Source organism: Trichogramma pretiosum, unplaced genomic scaffold, assembly GCF_000599845.2.
Source record: "Trichogramma pretiosum strain Unisexual culture from Peru unplaced genomic scaffold, Tpre_2.0 scaffold86, whole genome shotgun sequence".
Taxonomy (NCBI): domain Eukaryota; kingdom Metazoa; phylum Arthropoda; class Insecta; order Hymenoptera; family Trichogrammatidae; genus Trichogramma; species Trichogramma pretiosum.
In genome coordinates this window covers 305,179-319,934 of record NW_019640815.1, presented here as the reverse complement: position 1 = coordinate 319,934, position 14,756 = coordinate 305,179, and the positions used below count along the sequence as shown (strand labels likewise).

General features: G+C 40.5%; 1 protein-coding gene across 1 annotated transcript; it reads right to left on the bottom strand.

Annotated features, from left to right (window-relative positions):
- Positions 1-8,045: 8,045 nt before the first annotated feature.
- LOC106657542 (tankyrase-like) lies at positions 8,046-8,894 on the bottom strand. The gene has a single exon (XM_014379126.1). It carries the CDS (start codon positions 8,892-8,894, stop codon positions 8,046-8,048), a length of 849 nt encoding a protein of 282 aa, XP_014234612.1.
- Positions 8,895-14,756: the final 5,862 nt, after the last annotated feature.

Below are 14,756 nucleotides of genomic sequence, written 5' to 3'. Positions count from 1 at the left end.
TGTTCTGCACACACATAAACACGATCGCTAATAATTTTTAATATTTGTTTCTTATTACACAAAATTCACCGACTGCAGTCTGCGCGATCTTCCTCTATTTGCGCTGCGTCATAGTAACGTGCACTGAACGGCCTGAACTAAGCTGAGAGACATGCGGCGCTACAACAAGCCTCATCATACCGTTTTAGAAAACTTTGCAAGCTACGCCGAATATTAAAATACCAAGACGAATTTGCAGCCGAATACATTAATTGTACCTTTGATTTTTTTCGTGACAGTGGAAAAATAGTATATTTCTCAACGGGTGCACATATGGTTTTTTAGCAAAACGAGGGATTATAGCACGAGCCGAAGGCGAGTGCTGTAACGAGTTTTGTTAAAAAACCATATCTGCACCAGTTTGAGATACTATTTTTTCCTACGAGAGCCTAAAATTAGCGGCAAAGTTGCGTATTTTAGGTTAGAGTGGGAAAAAGTACACTATTTATTTTCGCACTGCATTACAATTCCACATTCGTATATCATTATACAAATGAAAAAAATACGTCAAATGAGTGAATATTGACGGTAATATAAAAATATATACCTTTTTTATCTATTTTAATATGGATGAGAAATAATTTTTCTACTCTACATGTCTTTTTGATATTAATTGCAAAATTACCGATAAGCAGAGTTTAGGGTTCCTAAAATAATTATAGAAATTAAATTAATTTCTTAACTCGTGTGTGCGATTTATTTTAATGAATGAATTCTTAGTTAACACAATTTGTATATGATACACAAATAAAAATAATAGTATACTGACAAAAATATTCTAACTTTATTAATGCTTGGAGAAGTTTACAAAAATAAAAAATGAAAATTTCTTCGCGAACGGCATCACATATTTCTGCTCTGTTCGTTCGAAACGATTTCTCCTGCCTGGCACACACTCAACAAATCTTCGTTTACGAGATGCTCGAGAATCATTTCGCAGCAAAGAACCGGCAAACGGCGACGCGTCAGCTCCAGGAAAGGTTCCAGTGTCCATCGCTGGAAAAATACTCGACACATTTGTTCGCACAGTTGCGTCACGCAGGCCGCGCGAAATTCCCTCGGAAGCTTCTTCAATTTTTTCGAGCCCGTGAACTTCAAGTAATCCGTGTGCTTGAACAATTGCTTGGCCTCTTTGGGTCGCAACTCGAGCAAATCGTAAAGCGACAAGCTCGATTTCATCATCAATTCTTTGGCCATGTTCACGAATTTTTCAAACTTACGCCAAAATTGATGATTCTCCGACACATCGAGCAGTAAGTGCCGACGCAACGTTATCATGATGGTCGTGGCGTCGCTTCGAACCAGCTCGTATCCTCTTGCTTCGAGGCGCTCGACGACTTCCAGCACAGCGCACGTTAGTTCCAAGTTGATCGCAAACCCTTCGAACGCGAATGTTTCAAAGGCGGCGTGGAATTGATCAACGGTTGGAAAAACGAAGTTCGACAATTTTGCACCATGATACACGAGTACGTCGATCATGTCCGGTCGGAGATACGCCACGGCACAGTGAAGCGGCGTCCGGCCCAAGTTGTCTTTCGCGTCGACCTTCACCACTTCGTAGTCGTCTTCGTTTTCGAACAAGAGTTTCGACGCGAACATCAAGTCGAGGCTTCTGACGGAAATGATATGCAGCGCGGTCATTCCGTCTCCGTTGGTCACGTTGACGTCGGCGCCGTATCTCAGCAGCATCTTCATCACGCCCAAGGTTTGGTTCTCGAGACACAAGTGCAGCGGCGGATCGTAGCACTTCGGGTCCGATTCTTGCGCGTGGCAATCGGGATCCAGCCCCGATTCGAGAAACTCGCGTACCTCTTCGAAGCAGCCGTACTTGCAGGCCACGTGAAAATGAGTAACTCCGCTCTCGTCCATGTAATTCACGTCGAATCTGTCGTAGATTCGAAAAAGATCGCTGACGATGTCATCCCATCTGGATAAAGGGCCGGGTTTAATTTTTGCCGTATGATGCAGAGGCGTCGTGCGACGGGACAATGGCTTGCCGTCCGTATCCAAGTCGGGCTCGTCCTTGTAATCGGTTTTACTCACAAAATCGACGAGCGTAAGGGGCTTGTACCTGCCGTCGTCGGTCTTTACGAACTCCGTGAGAAGCCAATCGATCTCTTCGCGTCGAAAAATGTCTTTGAGGTTTGGAAGTTGGTCGTGCCAGTCGCTGATTAAAACTTTAAGTTTATTGAAAAATTCGCGACGCTCGTCTTCGATCTCCCAGTTGACGGCTTCTCGCATTATTTTTAATATTTTAAATTTTGCTCGAACCAACCCGTTTTCATCCGATGAAGCATCACCGTCGTTCAAATTATCATCGGAATTGGAACGTCCATTGATATTTTCGTCAGTCATTGTTTCACGCCTTCACACAAATACACAATCACTTATTGTTCATAAAATCCGTTCTTTTTCACGAGAATCGCCAGCTGCAATAAATTCGATCTTTTGTTGTTGACGCTGCGGCGTCGTAACGTGTACTGAACGAGCTGAGTCGAGCTAAACGACACGCGGCGCGTCGTTGCTAACTATTGACTGTGCGCGCCGGCCTCGTTCGTGCAGTGTCAGTTTTCTCGAAACTTTGACGTAGTCGTAAGTCGAGTCGCGTGGCCAAGCAAAACAAAGCGGTAATGCGACGTTTTGAACGCAGTTGACCAATGCTGTGTGCCGTGCTGACTCCCGCCAACTAACATTATTTTTTTATAATTTTTTCATATCTTTTACTCGTATAAAATTCGCACAACTTTATCGATACTTTCGTAAAATATCATAATAATTCAATTACTCGTCTTTATTCTTTATCATAAACATATTGATAAATAAGGTTGAGGTTTTATAAATGAATTATGGAAATTCAATTGCTTAAATGCTGTATACTCGAGTGTACAATTTTTCTCGTTAACTTTATTGTCATGTAATTATATTTTTATTCTATAAAAGTGACCGTTTACATTAAAAAAAATAATACAGAAAATAAAAAATAAAAGTAAAAAATAATATTGAATAATCACAGGAACTTAAAAATAGTAATAAAAACAATTAAGATTCTACAAAAAATACGTTTGCGAACAGCATTACATGTTTTTGTTCTACTCTTCTGGAACAATTTCTGTTGCCAGACATATTTTCATTAAATCCTCATTCGTAAGCTGCTCGATGATTTTTTCACAGCAGATAATTGGCAACTGATGGTGGGTCAGCGTAAAGAAAAATTCCAGGGCCCATTGCTTGCTAAATTCTCTCGCCATCACCTCGCACAGATACGTAGCATAAGCTTGGCCAGGTCCTTTTTCGGGGAGTGTCCAATAACAAGACTCACCTACGAATTCATGGTAGTCCGTAAAATATATGAGTAATTTATACGCCTCTTCGGGTGGTAATTGAACCAGGTCGTAGAGCGACAGATCTGGACACAACATTTTCTTTTTTGCTTCCTTCGTGAACTCCTCGTCATCACACCAAGAGTAGTCAAGATTCGTCAACTTCTTGAACACTTTATGCTCAGTGAACAGTTTTATGATCGTGATGACGTCGCTTCGGTTCAATTCGTATTCTTTATTCTCAAGGTACATGACAATCGAAAGCATACCAGACACTAGTTTCAATTTAATGTGCTCTTCAACATCGCCTTTAAGTCTATCCAAGTATCCGTTGAAGAGCTCCTCTGTGGGAAAAACAAAGTCAGATAGATCAGCACCACGATTCAAGAGTAAATCGACTACATACGATGCGAGATTCATCACAGCTAATTTAAGTGGTGTCCTGCCCAAATCGTCTCGGGCGTCGATCAGCAATGGCTGATATTTTTCGTTGCTGAGCAGGAATAACATCTCCACCATAAAAGAGTCAACGTAGCCACTATCACAAACAATGTGCAGAGCAGTCGAGCCGTTCTTGTCGACCAAATTAGGGTCGGCGCCGCGTCTCAGCAGTACTTGGAACACGTCCCTGTTTTTGTTATGCGCAGCCAAGTGCAGCGGCGGATCGATCAAACTCAAATCCGTGTCCCGCGCGAGGCGATTGGGATCAAGCCCGAACTCGAGGAATTTCTTCACTTCTTCGTAACAGCCATACTTACAGGCCAAATAGAAATGCGTGATGCCTCGTTCGTCGATGTAGTTCACCTCGCATCCGTTGTAAATTTTAAAAATCTCTGGGATGAATACGCTTGAGATGTAGCCTGTAGACGCGCGATGCACCGGTGTAGTGCGACGCGACAATGGCTGACCGTCTTCATCAACTTCGGGTACGTCCTTGTAACCGGTCTTGTTTACAAAGTCGACGAATGGAATTAATTCATCGACGAGTAGGTCGGAATCGTCTACTCTTTGCAATTCCTCTACGATGATCCATTCAATCTCTTCAGGTCGAAAGATATCTCGGAGATTTGGAAGTTTTTGTCTCCACCAGCGTCTGATCACAGGATAAAGTTTGAGTAACAATTGATAACGCTGTGTTTCGATCTTCCAATCGATTTTTTCTCGCCAAATTTTCAATTTATTCAAAAACTTTTCGTCGTCGGCCTTTATTCTACGCACTGAAAAAAACACAATTGCTTATGACTGGAAATAATTTTACTTTTTCACGAGAATCACTACTGCCTATGTTGTGTTTACGCTGCAACGTCGTAACGTGTACTGAACAGACCGACATGAACTATAGAAGACTAAGTATTGTATGCGGCGACTGGCGAGACACTGCCAAGTATCGCGCCGATGTCCCGCCACATACACATTGAGTCACTAGCGAAGCTATAAACCACACAAGTTTTGAGCAGTGTTCGTTGATATGCTATTCGATTGGTGGATAACAGCAGTTTTTTTTCTCATTAACAGGAACAAGCGTAATGTACCGGAGCAAACGTGGATTAGAAGCATTTTTTAAGATTTTAACAAGCCCTTGCTAAGATATCATTTTTATAATGATTCAATAATCTGTGATAGGATAGATTTGACAAAATCTAAAATCATTGAGAGAGGGAAAAATATTTTGTTTATACAAGTTCATAATCAATTATTTTTTTACATGAAGCGTTTCTTCGAATCCTTATTTAATTGATAATTACTTCAAATTCTCAAAAATATTGATAGGGAAGGCTGAGGTTTTTTAAAATAATTATAGAAATTCAATTATAGTTACTCAAATGCTTTATATTCGAGTCAACGGTTTTTTTTGTAATAGAATGTTGATATGTTATACATAATAATAATCGTTTACATTACAAATATATTTTCTTACATTACTTTTATAGAAGTGAACATGAGTTTCCTTGAGATGCTTGTTTAAAAAATGATAATCATAAAAACTAGAAAAATAGTAAAAGAAAAAATTTTTTGAGAGTCTAAAAAAAAGAGTTCTCGAGCAGTATCACATGTTTTCTGTAGCCAGGCATACTCTCAACCAATCCTCTTCCATCAGATAATTTATGATTTTATCGCAGCAGAGAATCGGCAATCGATAGCTAGTCAACGTTAGGAAAAATTCCAGCGCCCATCGCTTGCAAAATCCTCTCGATAGCACGTTGCACAGGTACGATACGTACGCTTCGCGTGGTCCTCTTTCTTCGTCGAACTCCCAATAACAAGATTTGCGTACGAACTCGTGGTTGTCCTCATAATACACGAGCAGTTTCGATGCCTTTTCCGGTGGTAATCGAACGAGATCGTAAAGCGTCAGACCTCGGCAAAGAATCTTTGTTTTCGCTCTGTCTGTGAATCGCTCCACGTTATACCAACTTTTATCGAAATCCAAAAACTTTTCAAACAGTTTGTACTTGTTGTATAATTTCATGATCGTTATGACGTCGCTTTGATCTAGTTCGTATCCTCTTTTATCGAGGCGTTTTACGACTTCTAGCATACCAGATGCCAGATCAAATTTAATAATCTCTTCCCCATCCATGTCTGCTAATACTTTTAGGCGAGCGGGAGGTTGCCAAAAAGTCGCTTAGAAAAGGGACATACCGACCACGGAGAGGGGAGTGGGTAAACGACATGATTCCTTACGTATTTTTCGTCGCTGAATCCGAATATGAAATTTATTTTACTCTAAAATGACAGCGTCATGGAGAAAAACGCGATTTTCATGAAAATCGCGGTATAATGAATTTCTCATTTTTTCGAGTTCAACTCGCTGTAACTTTTTTTGTAGTAAATATTTTTTGATGAAATTTTAACAGCATATTCTAGCACTCAAAAGGAAGAAAATAGCGTCAAGCAGGTGTCGAAAAGTTTATTAGAACCGAAGATATGATTTTTTGAACATAAAAAACGCGAATTCATGAATTCTTAACTTCGGATTAAAAAGTTGAGTGACGAAATTTCGAAATTCAAAATATAAACTTCACAGCACTAAAATATATAGTATAAGGAAGTTTTTGGTAAAATTTGAGATCAAAATATCAATTAGGGAAGAAATGGCAAGAGTTTCAATATTAGCGCACCGAGCGCGCGCTCGCCGCGCGTGCAGCGCAGCAGCCGCCTCGCCGGCTAGCGTTGCGCGTTGGCCCGTGTAATGGTGCATACAGTTTAATAATTAATATATGAAATCCATTTAATTGTTTTTATTGAACATATGGTCAAATCTCAAAATAAAATTCCGTTTCGTTAACAAAAAAAGGTGAAATTTTTTTTTGCGTGCCCAGTGGCCCGGACCCCCGCAAATTCTTCATAGGACCTCCAGGAGTGAAAAAAAACGCGTGAACATGAAATTTGTAAATAGTTAGTTTTTTTTGGGTCACTTTTGTGTTTTAGATGCCGAAAAGCCATCTTTTCACGCAAATACGACTTATTGCTCGATTTCCAAGTCGTTGAAAAAGTATAAAAAATCATCTAAAAATTTTAACTGACCACTGTATTCGATAGGAAATTTCCTCAGCTTTCTCATGGTGCAGTTGGATTTTCCGATTAATTTCATTTTCCCAAGGAAAAATCAAAAATAAGCCATAGAAAGCACTTTTTCCGTACTACATTTTTCGACATATTTAGCCCTCAATGTTTGATGGCGATTTTCGTGGTGAAATTTGGATATTTCGGAAAATCAAATAGTACCATCGGAAAGCTGAGGAAATTTCCTATCGAATACAGTGGTCAGTTAAAATTTTTAGATGATTTTTTATACTTTTTCAACGACTTGGAAATCGAGCAATAAGTCGTATTTGCGTGAAAAGATGGCTTTTCGGCATCTAAAACACAAAAGTGACCCAAAAAAAACTAACTATTTACAAATTTCATGTTCACGCGTTTTTTTTCACTCCTGGAGGTCCTATGAAGAATTTGCGGGGGTCCGGGCCACTGGGCACGCAAAAAAAAATTTCACCTTTTTTTGTTAACGAAACGGAATTTTATTTTGAGATTTGACCATATGTTCAATAAAAACAATTAAATGGATTTCATATATTAATTATTAAACTGTATGCACCATTACACGGGCCAACGCGCAACGCTAGCCGGCGAGGCGGCTGCTGCGCTGCACGCGCGGCGAGCGCGCGCTCGGTGCGCTAATATTGAAACTCTTGCCATTTCTTCCCTAATTGATATTTTGATCTCAAATTTTACCAAAAACTTCCTTATACTATATATTTTAGTGCTGTGAAGTTTATATTTTGAATTTCGAAATTTCGTCACTCAACTTTTTAATCCGAAGTTAAGAATTCATGAATTCGCGTTTTTTATGTTCAAAAAATCATATCTTCGGTTCTAATAAACTTTTCGACACCTGCTTGACGCTATTTTCTTCCTTTTGAGTGCTAGAATATGCTGTTAAAATTTCATCAAAAAATATTTACTACAAAAAAAGTTACAGCGAGTTGAACTCGAAAAAATGAGAAATTCATTATACCGCGATTTTCATGAAAATCGCGTTTTTCTCCATGACGCTGTCATTTTAGAGTAAAATAAATTTCATATTCGGATTCAGCGACGAAAAATACGTAAGGAATCATGTCGTTTACCCACTCCCCTCTCCGTGGTCGGTCAACCCTGTTTTTTGGGTAACCTCCCGCTCGCCTATTTAAAGTACTCGTCGAAATGACTCTCCGTGGGAAAAACGAAGCTACCTAGATCAGCATCACGATCAAGAAGTACATCGACCGTATGTGACTTAATATTCGCCACAGCCCATTGAAGGGGTGTCCGACCCAACTTGTCTGGAGCATCGACTTGCAACATCTGCTGGATGTCGTCATTTATCGCAAAAAATATCTCTGCCAAATCACGACTATACTCTTGCCGACAAATAATGTGCAGAGGGGTCAATCCATCCTTGTTGGGTAAGTTTGGATCGGCACCATGTTTCAGCAACAGTTCGGTCATCCAGCTGTCACCCATACCCAGAGCCAAATGCAACGGTGGATAAACTGAGCTCTCGATTGATTCTTTAGGAATGCAGTTGGGATCCAGTCCAAAGTCGAGGAATTTCTCGATCACGTCGTTCATGTTGTACATGCAGGCCACGTGAAAATGCGATAATCCAAGTTCGTCGGTATAGTTCACATCGAATCGGGTGGTGAGGTAATATTTGTGCTTAGCCGCATGATGCACTGGTGTTGTGCGACGCGATGATGGCTTGCGATTGTTATCTACTTCAAGTTCGTCCTTGTAACCGGTGTCGATCACAAAGTCAATAAACGGAGTTTTCTCATCATAGGGGTCGGATTCTTTCGAGTTATTCATATCTTCTGAAAGAAGCCATTCAATTTCTTCACCACTAAAAATGTCTCGGAGATCTGGAAGTAGATCATTCCAACCGTCGATTACAGGGTAAAGTTGCCTGAGAAATTCACGTCGCTCATCTTCAATCTCCCAATTGACCTTTTCTCGCATGCTCTTCAAACTGTTTAACTTTCTATGGCACATGTCGTAGAAATCATAGTCATCCCTTTTTTCCGCTCCACGAATCCGACCCAACGGACGCCAATTGAAATTAAACATCGTCCTACACACTCACACAGAAACACAATAACTTTTATTATTCACGAAATTGATTTTCTCTCGATGCTATCTTTCATTGAAGTTTACGCTGCAGCGTCGTAACGTGTACTGACAGGCTAAACTGAGCCGAGCGATATGCGGCCGCGCAGCAGCATATACATAGTGCCAACATATGAGCGGCGGTTTCGTAATGAAACAAGTTGAGTCCTGCAGCCAACACAAGCATTTAAACGTAAACATATCGCGGCGATACACAAAGCGAGATGCGAAGTTTTGAAACGACGTTGATTGCTATGCTGCTGTGCGCTCAGCCGTGCCCCCATATAAAAACGTTGGTAATAATGTCATCACGCGTGTTACACTCTGGGCCTCCGAAATACATCGAGAATGTATACCTATTATACGTAAGAAGAATTGAAATCTAATCGTGATTTGTTTCTTTCGCGTTCAAGACCATTTAAAGGATTTTCTTTCGTCTAATTATAGTCGCTCGCTGAGATGTTCGTACTAGCCTGTGCGCTACGTGCCTCGGAAAAGACGTGTTTTCTTCTTGTCTACATTTGTTTAAAATTACTTTCAAAGGTTTTAAATTTGTTGATAATTATGGTTGAGGTTTTTTAAAATAATTATAGAGATTCAATTAATTTCTTTTTTTTAATTGACATATAATTGAGCATACGACTCATCTCATTTATTTTATTTTTATCTAATCGAATTGTTGTATGATATACATAAAAATAATCATGCAGTAACAAAAATATTTTAAAATCATTAATAAAGTGAATGTAAAATTCTTCAAGAATTCTTCATAAAATATAATCACTGCATATAAATTCGCAAAAATAAAAAAACTAAGATTTAGGAAATTTAAAAAAGAAAATGAAAATTCCTTTGCAAACAGTATCAGATATCTTCGATCTCATCGTCATCTCCATAGATTTCTACTATATCAAATATGATATGCAAATCCCCATTTGTCAGATTCTTCATGACTTGTTCGCAGCAGAGAATCGGCAAACGGCGATGCGTAAACTCCAAGAAAGGCTCCAATGTCCAACGCCAGAAAAAGTTTCTACACATTTTTTCGCAAAGTTCCGGCAAACACGCTTTGCGAAATTCTTCAGGCAGCTCCCAAAATTCTCTTGAAGCCACGAACTTGTAGTAGTCCTTATGCGTGAGCAGTCGCTTGGCCTCGTCGGGTCGCATCTCGATCAAATCGTAAAGCGACAAGCTTGGAATCACCATCAATTCTCTTGCCTTGCTCACGAGGTTTTCATGATTACGCCAAATTTCAAAATCTTCTTTCACATCGTTTAAGAAGTGATGATAGATTAAAAATGTGAACATAAAACCATCTTTTCTATTCAGTTGGTATCCTCTTTTTTCGACGATTTCGATGACCTCTAGCACACGATATGCCATTACCAATTCAGAATCGTATCCGCGATAATCAAACGGTTCATCGTCGTCAAAGCATTTTTCGGGAAAAACGAAATTTGACATATCGGCGCCCCGATTCAAGAGTAGTTCGACTATTTTTGGTCGGAAATGTGCCACAGCTAGATACAGAGGTGTATGTCCTTCACTGTCTCGAGCATCGACTTGTACCGTCTGATTTTTTTCATCGCTGATTTCAAACAATATTCTTTCAAATTCAATCAACCATCCATAGCTGGAAATCATGTGCAGAGGAGTTTCTCCGTACTGATTGACCGAATTCGGGTCGGCGCCATGTCTCAGCAGTAATTTGAACACTTCCTCGCTTTGGTGATCAAGAGCCAAATGCAGCGGCGGATCGATCAAAGTCAAGTCCGTATCTTTTTCGAGCTGATTAAGATCAAGCCCGAGATCGAGAAACGTCTCCACCGCTTCGTCACAGCCATACTTACAGGCCAAATGAAAATGTGTAAGGCCTCGTTCGTCGGTGTAGTTCACATCAAATCTGTTATATATTAGAAAAAGATCACTGACCAACATGTCCCAGTAAGTAAAAGTGTCAAATTTAAACGCATAATGCAGCGGTGTCGTGCGACGGGCGGACGGCTTGCCGTCCGCACCCAATTCGGGCTCGTCCCTGTAGCCGGCCCTGACCACGAAATCGACAAGAGTTTCTCCCACCGACTTGCCGTCGTCGGATTTTACGAACTCTGAAAGTATCCAATCCATTTCTTCGCGTCGAAAAATGTCTTTGAGATTCGGAAGATCGTACCACCAGTTGCTAGTCATATCTTTGAATTGGTGAAAAAATGCATGTCGTTCATCTTCGGTCTCCCAGTTGACGTTTTCTCGCAACCTCTTTAATCGTTCGGACTTTTCCTCGCCCGTCTCGAATTCGTAGCTTTCATCGTAGGGTAAGGTATCGGCGTCATTTATATCATCATCGGCCATTGTTCCACTCACGAAAACGCAATCACTTATTGTTCTTAAAATTGGGTTTTTTTCAACACGAAAATCACTAGCTACAGTCGACGTGATCGTCCTTTGTTTTCGTTGCGGCGTCGTGACGTATAGTCCTTACTGCTGCACGGAGGAAACCAAACTGAGCGGAATGGCATGCGATCGCGCGGCGTCGCCAATACTACATGCGCGCCGTCCTCTAAATACGTCACTTTTGAGAAACAACTTGAGACGCGGCGACTCAAAGTCAAAACAACGTTGATGTAAAGCTGCTGCATTGGTGGATATATTTGCACGATTTTGCAACGAACTTCATAAGATAACATTTTATAATAAATAATAATGTACTCTGTGTTATTGAAGGCTTATGAGAGAGCATAATATGAGCACAAACAAACAAAGAGTAAACGTTTCGTCTTACAATGAAAAAATAATCACAAACGAGCTTTTGATAATGGAATATGTATCAACAACCGATTTGACATCCATAATTTTGAGTCCTATTCAATTGAGTTTACTTGTTATTTTAAAAAAATTCTCTGTTTTCATTTTTAAATTTTGACCGATGTAAGTAGGTGCTGCCTCTTACGTCAATTTTTCTATTTTCAAATTTCTCGGGATGCAGGATACGATGCTTTGTCATTTGCACGAATTCACCTATATGATTACGATTTACGATGCAGTAATACATTTTATATAAAAGTAGTAACCATTACTGGACGATCAAATAACCATTACTGGACGATCAAAGAAAAAATCATGCTGTGTTTAGCAACGTTGCTACATTGTGTAGCAGAAATGACGAACGCTTCAGTCGAAGATTACTTCTGATACTACAATTATTTACTTAGCATGTATGAGAAAAATATGGTTATTCTTATACTTTCATACAGATCTAAATGAGAAACAATTGCTGAGTAATCACTTTGAATACTATCTTTCGTACGATAATAAATATGGAGAAAGAAAGGACGAAAAATAAATACACACAGTAAGCAAGCATGTGTTTCGATAAAATTTGCAACTTATTCGGAACGATGAGTCGCTACTACCGCTGCTTTTTATTTTATCGATGAGACAAAGAAGGTAGACGAAAAAAAAAAAGAATGAAACATTATGTACGTCGTTACGCGACCGTAGCGAAAGTCATATACCTATACATCGAGCGCATTGTCTGCAGTGGCGTATAAAGCCTCTAGTATACATCCACGACGTGTGTGCGCGAAAAAAAAGAGGGTCAATGGGGAATCGAAGAAAGAGAGGCACGTGTGTCTGTCTGTGTGTATGTGTGTCTGTATATACACTCTCAGCTGTCTCGGTATAACAATCAATCCGACCAACCCTAAAAGCCATCCCGGAAGCTGACGCATCCGACCTCTCTCACTCTCTCTCGTCGAAAATGGAGCACCGGAGCAGCGATGGTTTAATATACATATATCGCAGGCTACTATTTGCGGCGCGATTTCGTTACACTCGATGAGATCGACGTCTTTTTCTCTTCTTTCCTTTTTTATACCCTCTCGGCCTTTCGCCGAATAATAATGTGCTTTGGCTACGACTATGTATAGGATGGAAAAAAGGCTCGAACGAGCTCTGTACCTATACCACTCGGAACTCGGTTTCCATTATTATCGTTATTATTATTATATGTACACACATCACACGGTCCATTCCAAGCGATTATTTTCATTAAATGGCCAGACGCGCGCGAAAACCCGCTCGTGCGGGGGTAGCTCTGACGCGTTCACACTTCACACCCGCGCTTGTTATATTTTCTCACCTAATTAGTTCGTCATATATAGAGTGTGTAGGAGTGTGTGTGCACACAACTGTGTAACAACCCCTTTTTCCCGTGTATTATACGCGATCGACTGCACGCTCTTGCGCGACGGCTCTTTTCATAATTCAACGTATGGTTATAGCGTGAAAAAAATAGATGAAGAAGAAGAGGAGGATACACATACAACGCGAAAGGGTAGCGAAACGTGCTAACCATAAACTTTCGCCTCTTTCTTCGGGACAATTACGATTATCGACCTCGACGTCGTCGTCGGCTCTTTTATGAAAAACTGCCGCAGGACCTCTTTTTCAAAGAGAGCAGCGGCAACGAGAGAGAAAAAAAAGGAAGATATATGTGTATAGCGTACACACGCAGCTCGAGCTTCCGATACGTGTATAGGCTCTGTGTGTGTGTGGCAGACTTGAAAGGAGCGAGAGAGAGAGCAAAAAAAAGCTCAACGTGTGTGAAAAGCTCTTTCCATTCATATAAGCACGTTCCGAACGCAGCGGGTATACTGGCTGCTGCTGCTGCTTTTTTCAGACTCGTGACGACGCATAAATTATTTGGGTGTTAGGCCGTCGAGGCTGTGCTGCGTTGCGCTGCTGAGCGCAGCGGCTTTTTTTTCCCTACTTTTTTTCCCGTGCTTTTTGTTCGTCTTTCATTTAGCTCGAGTGGTGTTGAATCGCCGTGCGCGCGCGTCTGGTTTTTTCGGTGCACGAAAAAAAAATCGCGTGTGTGCCCGTGTACACACAACGAGGGCTATTCGATAATCAAAAGAACGCATCGCACGCGGATGAGTATATTACGATCTAGCCAATCTAAAATTATCGGTAATCCACACCCACGCGGGCGTTGTTTACTATACCGATTCCGGATCCGGAAAGAAACACAACGAGGCGCATAAAGATATACCTTCCGGTCTCGTAATTTTTATTTTCGTACGATATAGCTCATAGATGTATTTTTTTTATCATTATTTAAAGAAATGACGCGCGTGGGACGTGTCATCCAGCGGGGCATTATATCACTTCGTACTCGCGTTATTATTATTACCACGAGGCAGCCGAGAGGCGTTTAGAACGATGCCGCTCGTGCCTTTTATACACACACACACGTATATATATATTTTTTTTTTTCACTTTCGTCAAGCCTCGTCACACGCGGCACTAAATCTTGGAGCTAGCTCCTAGCTCATGCTGCTGCTGCTGCTGCGTTAAAATCATCATCAATCTTGGGGCGTGCGCTGCCGCTGCTGCATGCGAGGAGGCGCGCACGAGTGCGCAATTTTTTGTAAAAGCTCTCTGCTCGCACATGATGCGTTAATCAATTTTAAAATGTACTGTATACTAGAGCTGCTGTAACTTCTCTTTCTTTTTATCTAAGAAATCGCGGGTGACGAACACGATGAACGAAGTAAAAAAAATAAAAAAAAAATAAAAAAAAGTAAAGAAACCAGACTCATTCGTTAAATATTATTATGTAAAAGGCTCGCGCGCGCTAGAGAGAGGACGATGGAAGGACAATTTGCATTCTCTCATCGGGCGAGAATAGCTTGGAAATTGAATAAATTATAGCTTATCGATATTTTTTATAATGACCTTCTGGTCGTG

Excerpts from the sequence above, each read along its gene's own strand:
- LOC106657542 (XM_014379126.1), bottom strand. The coding sequence starts at position 8,894 with ATGTGCCATAGAAAGTTAAACAGTTTGAAGAGCATGCGAGAAAAGGTC.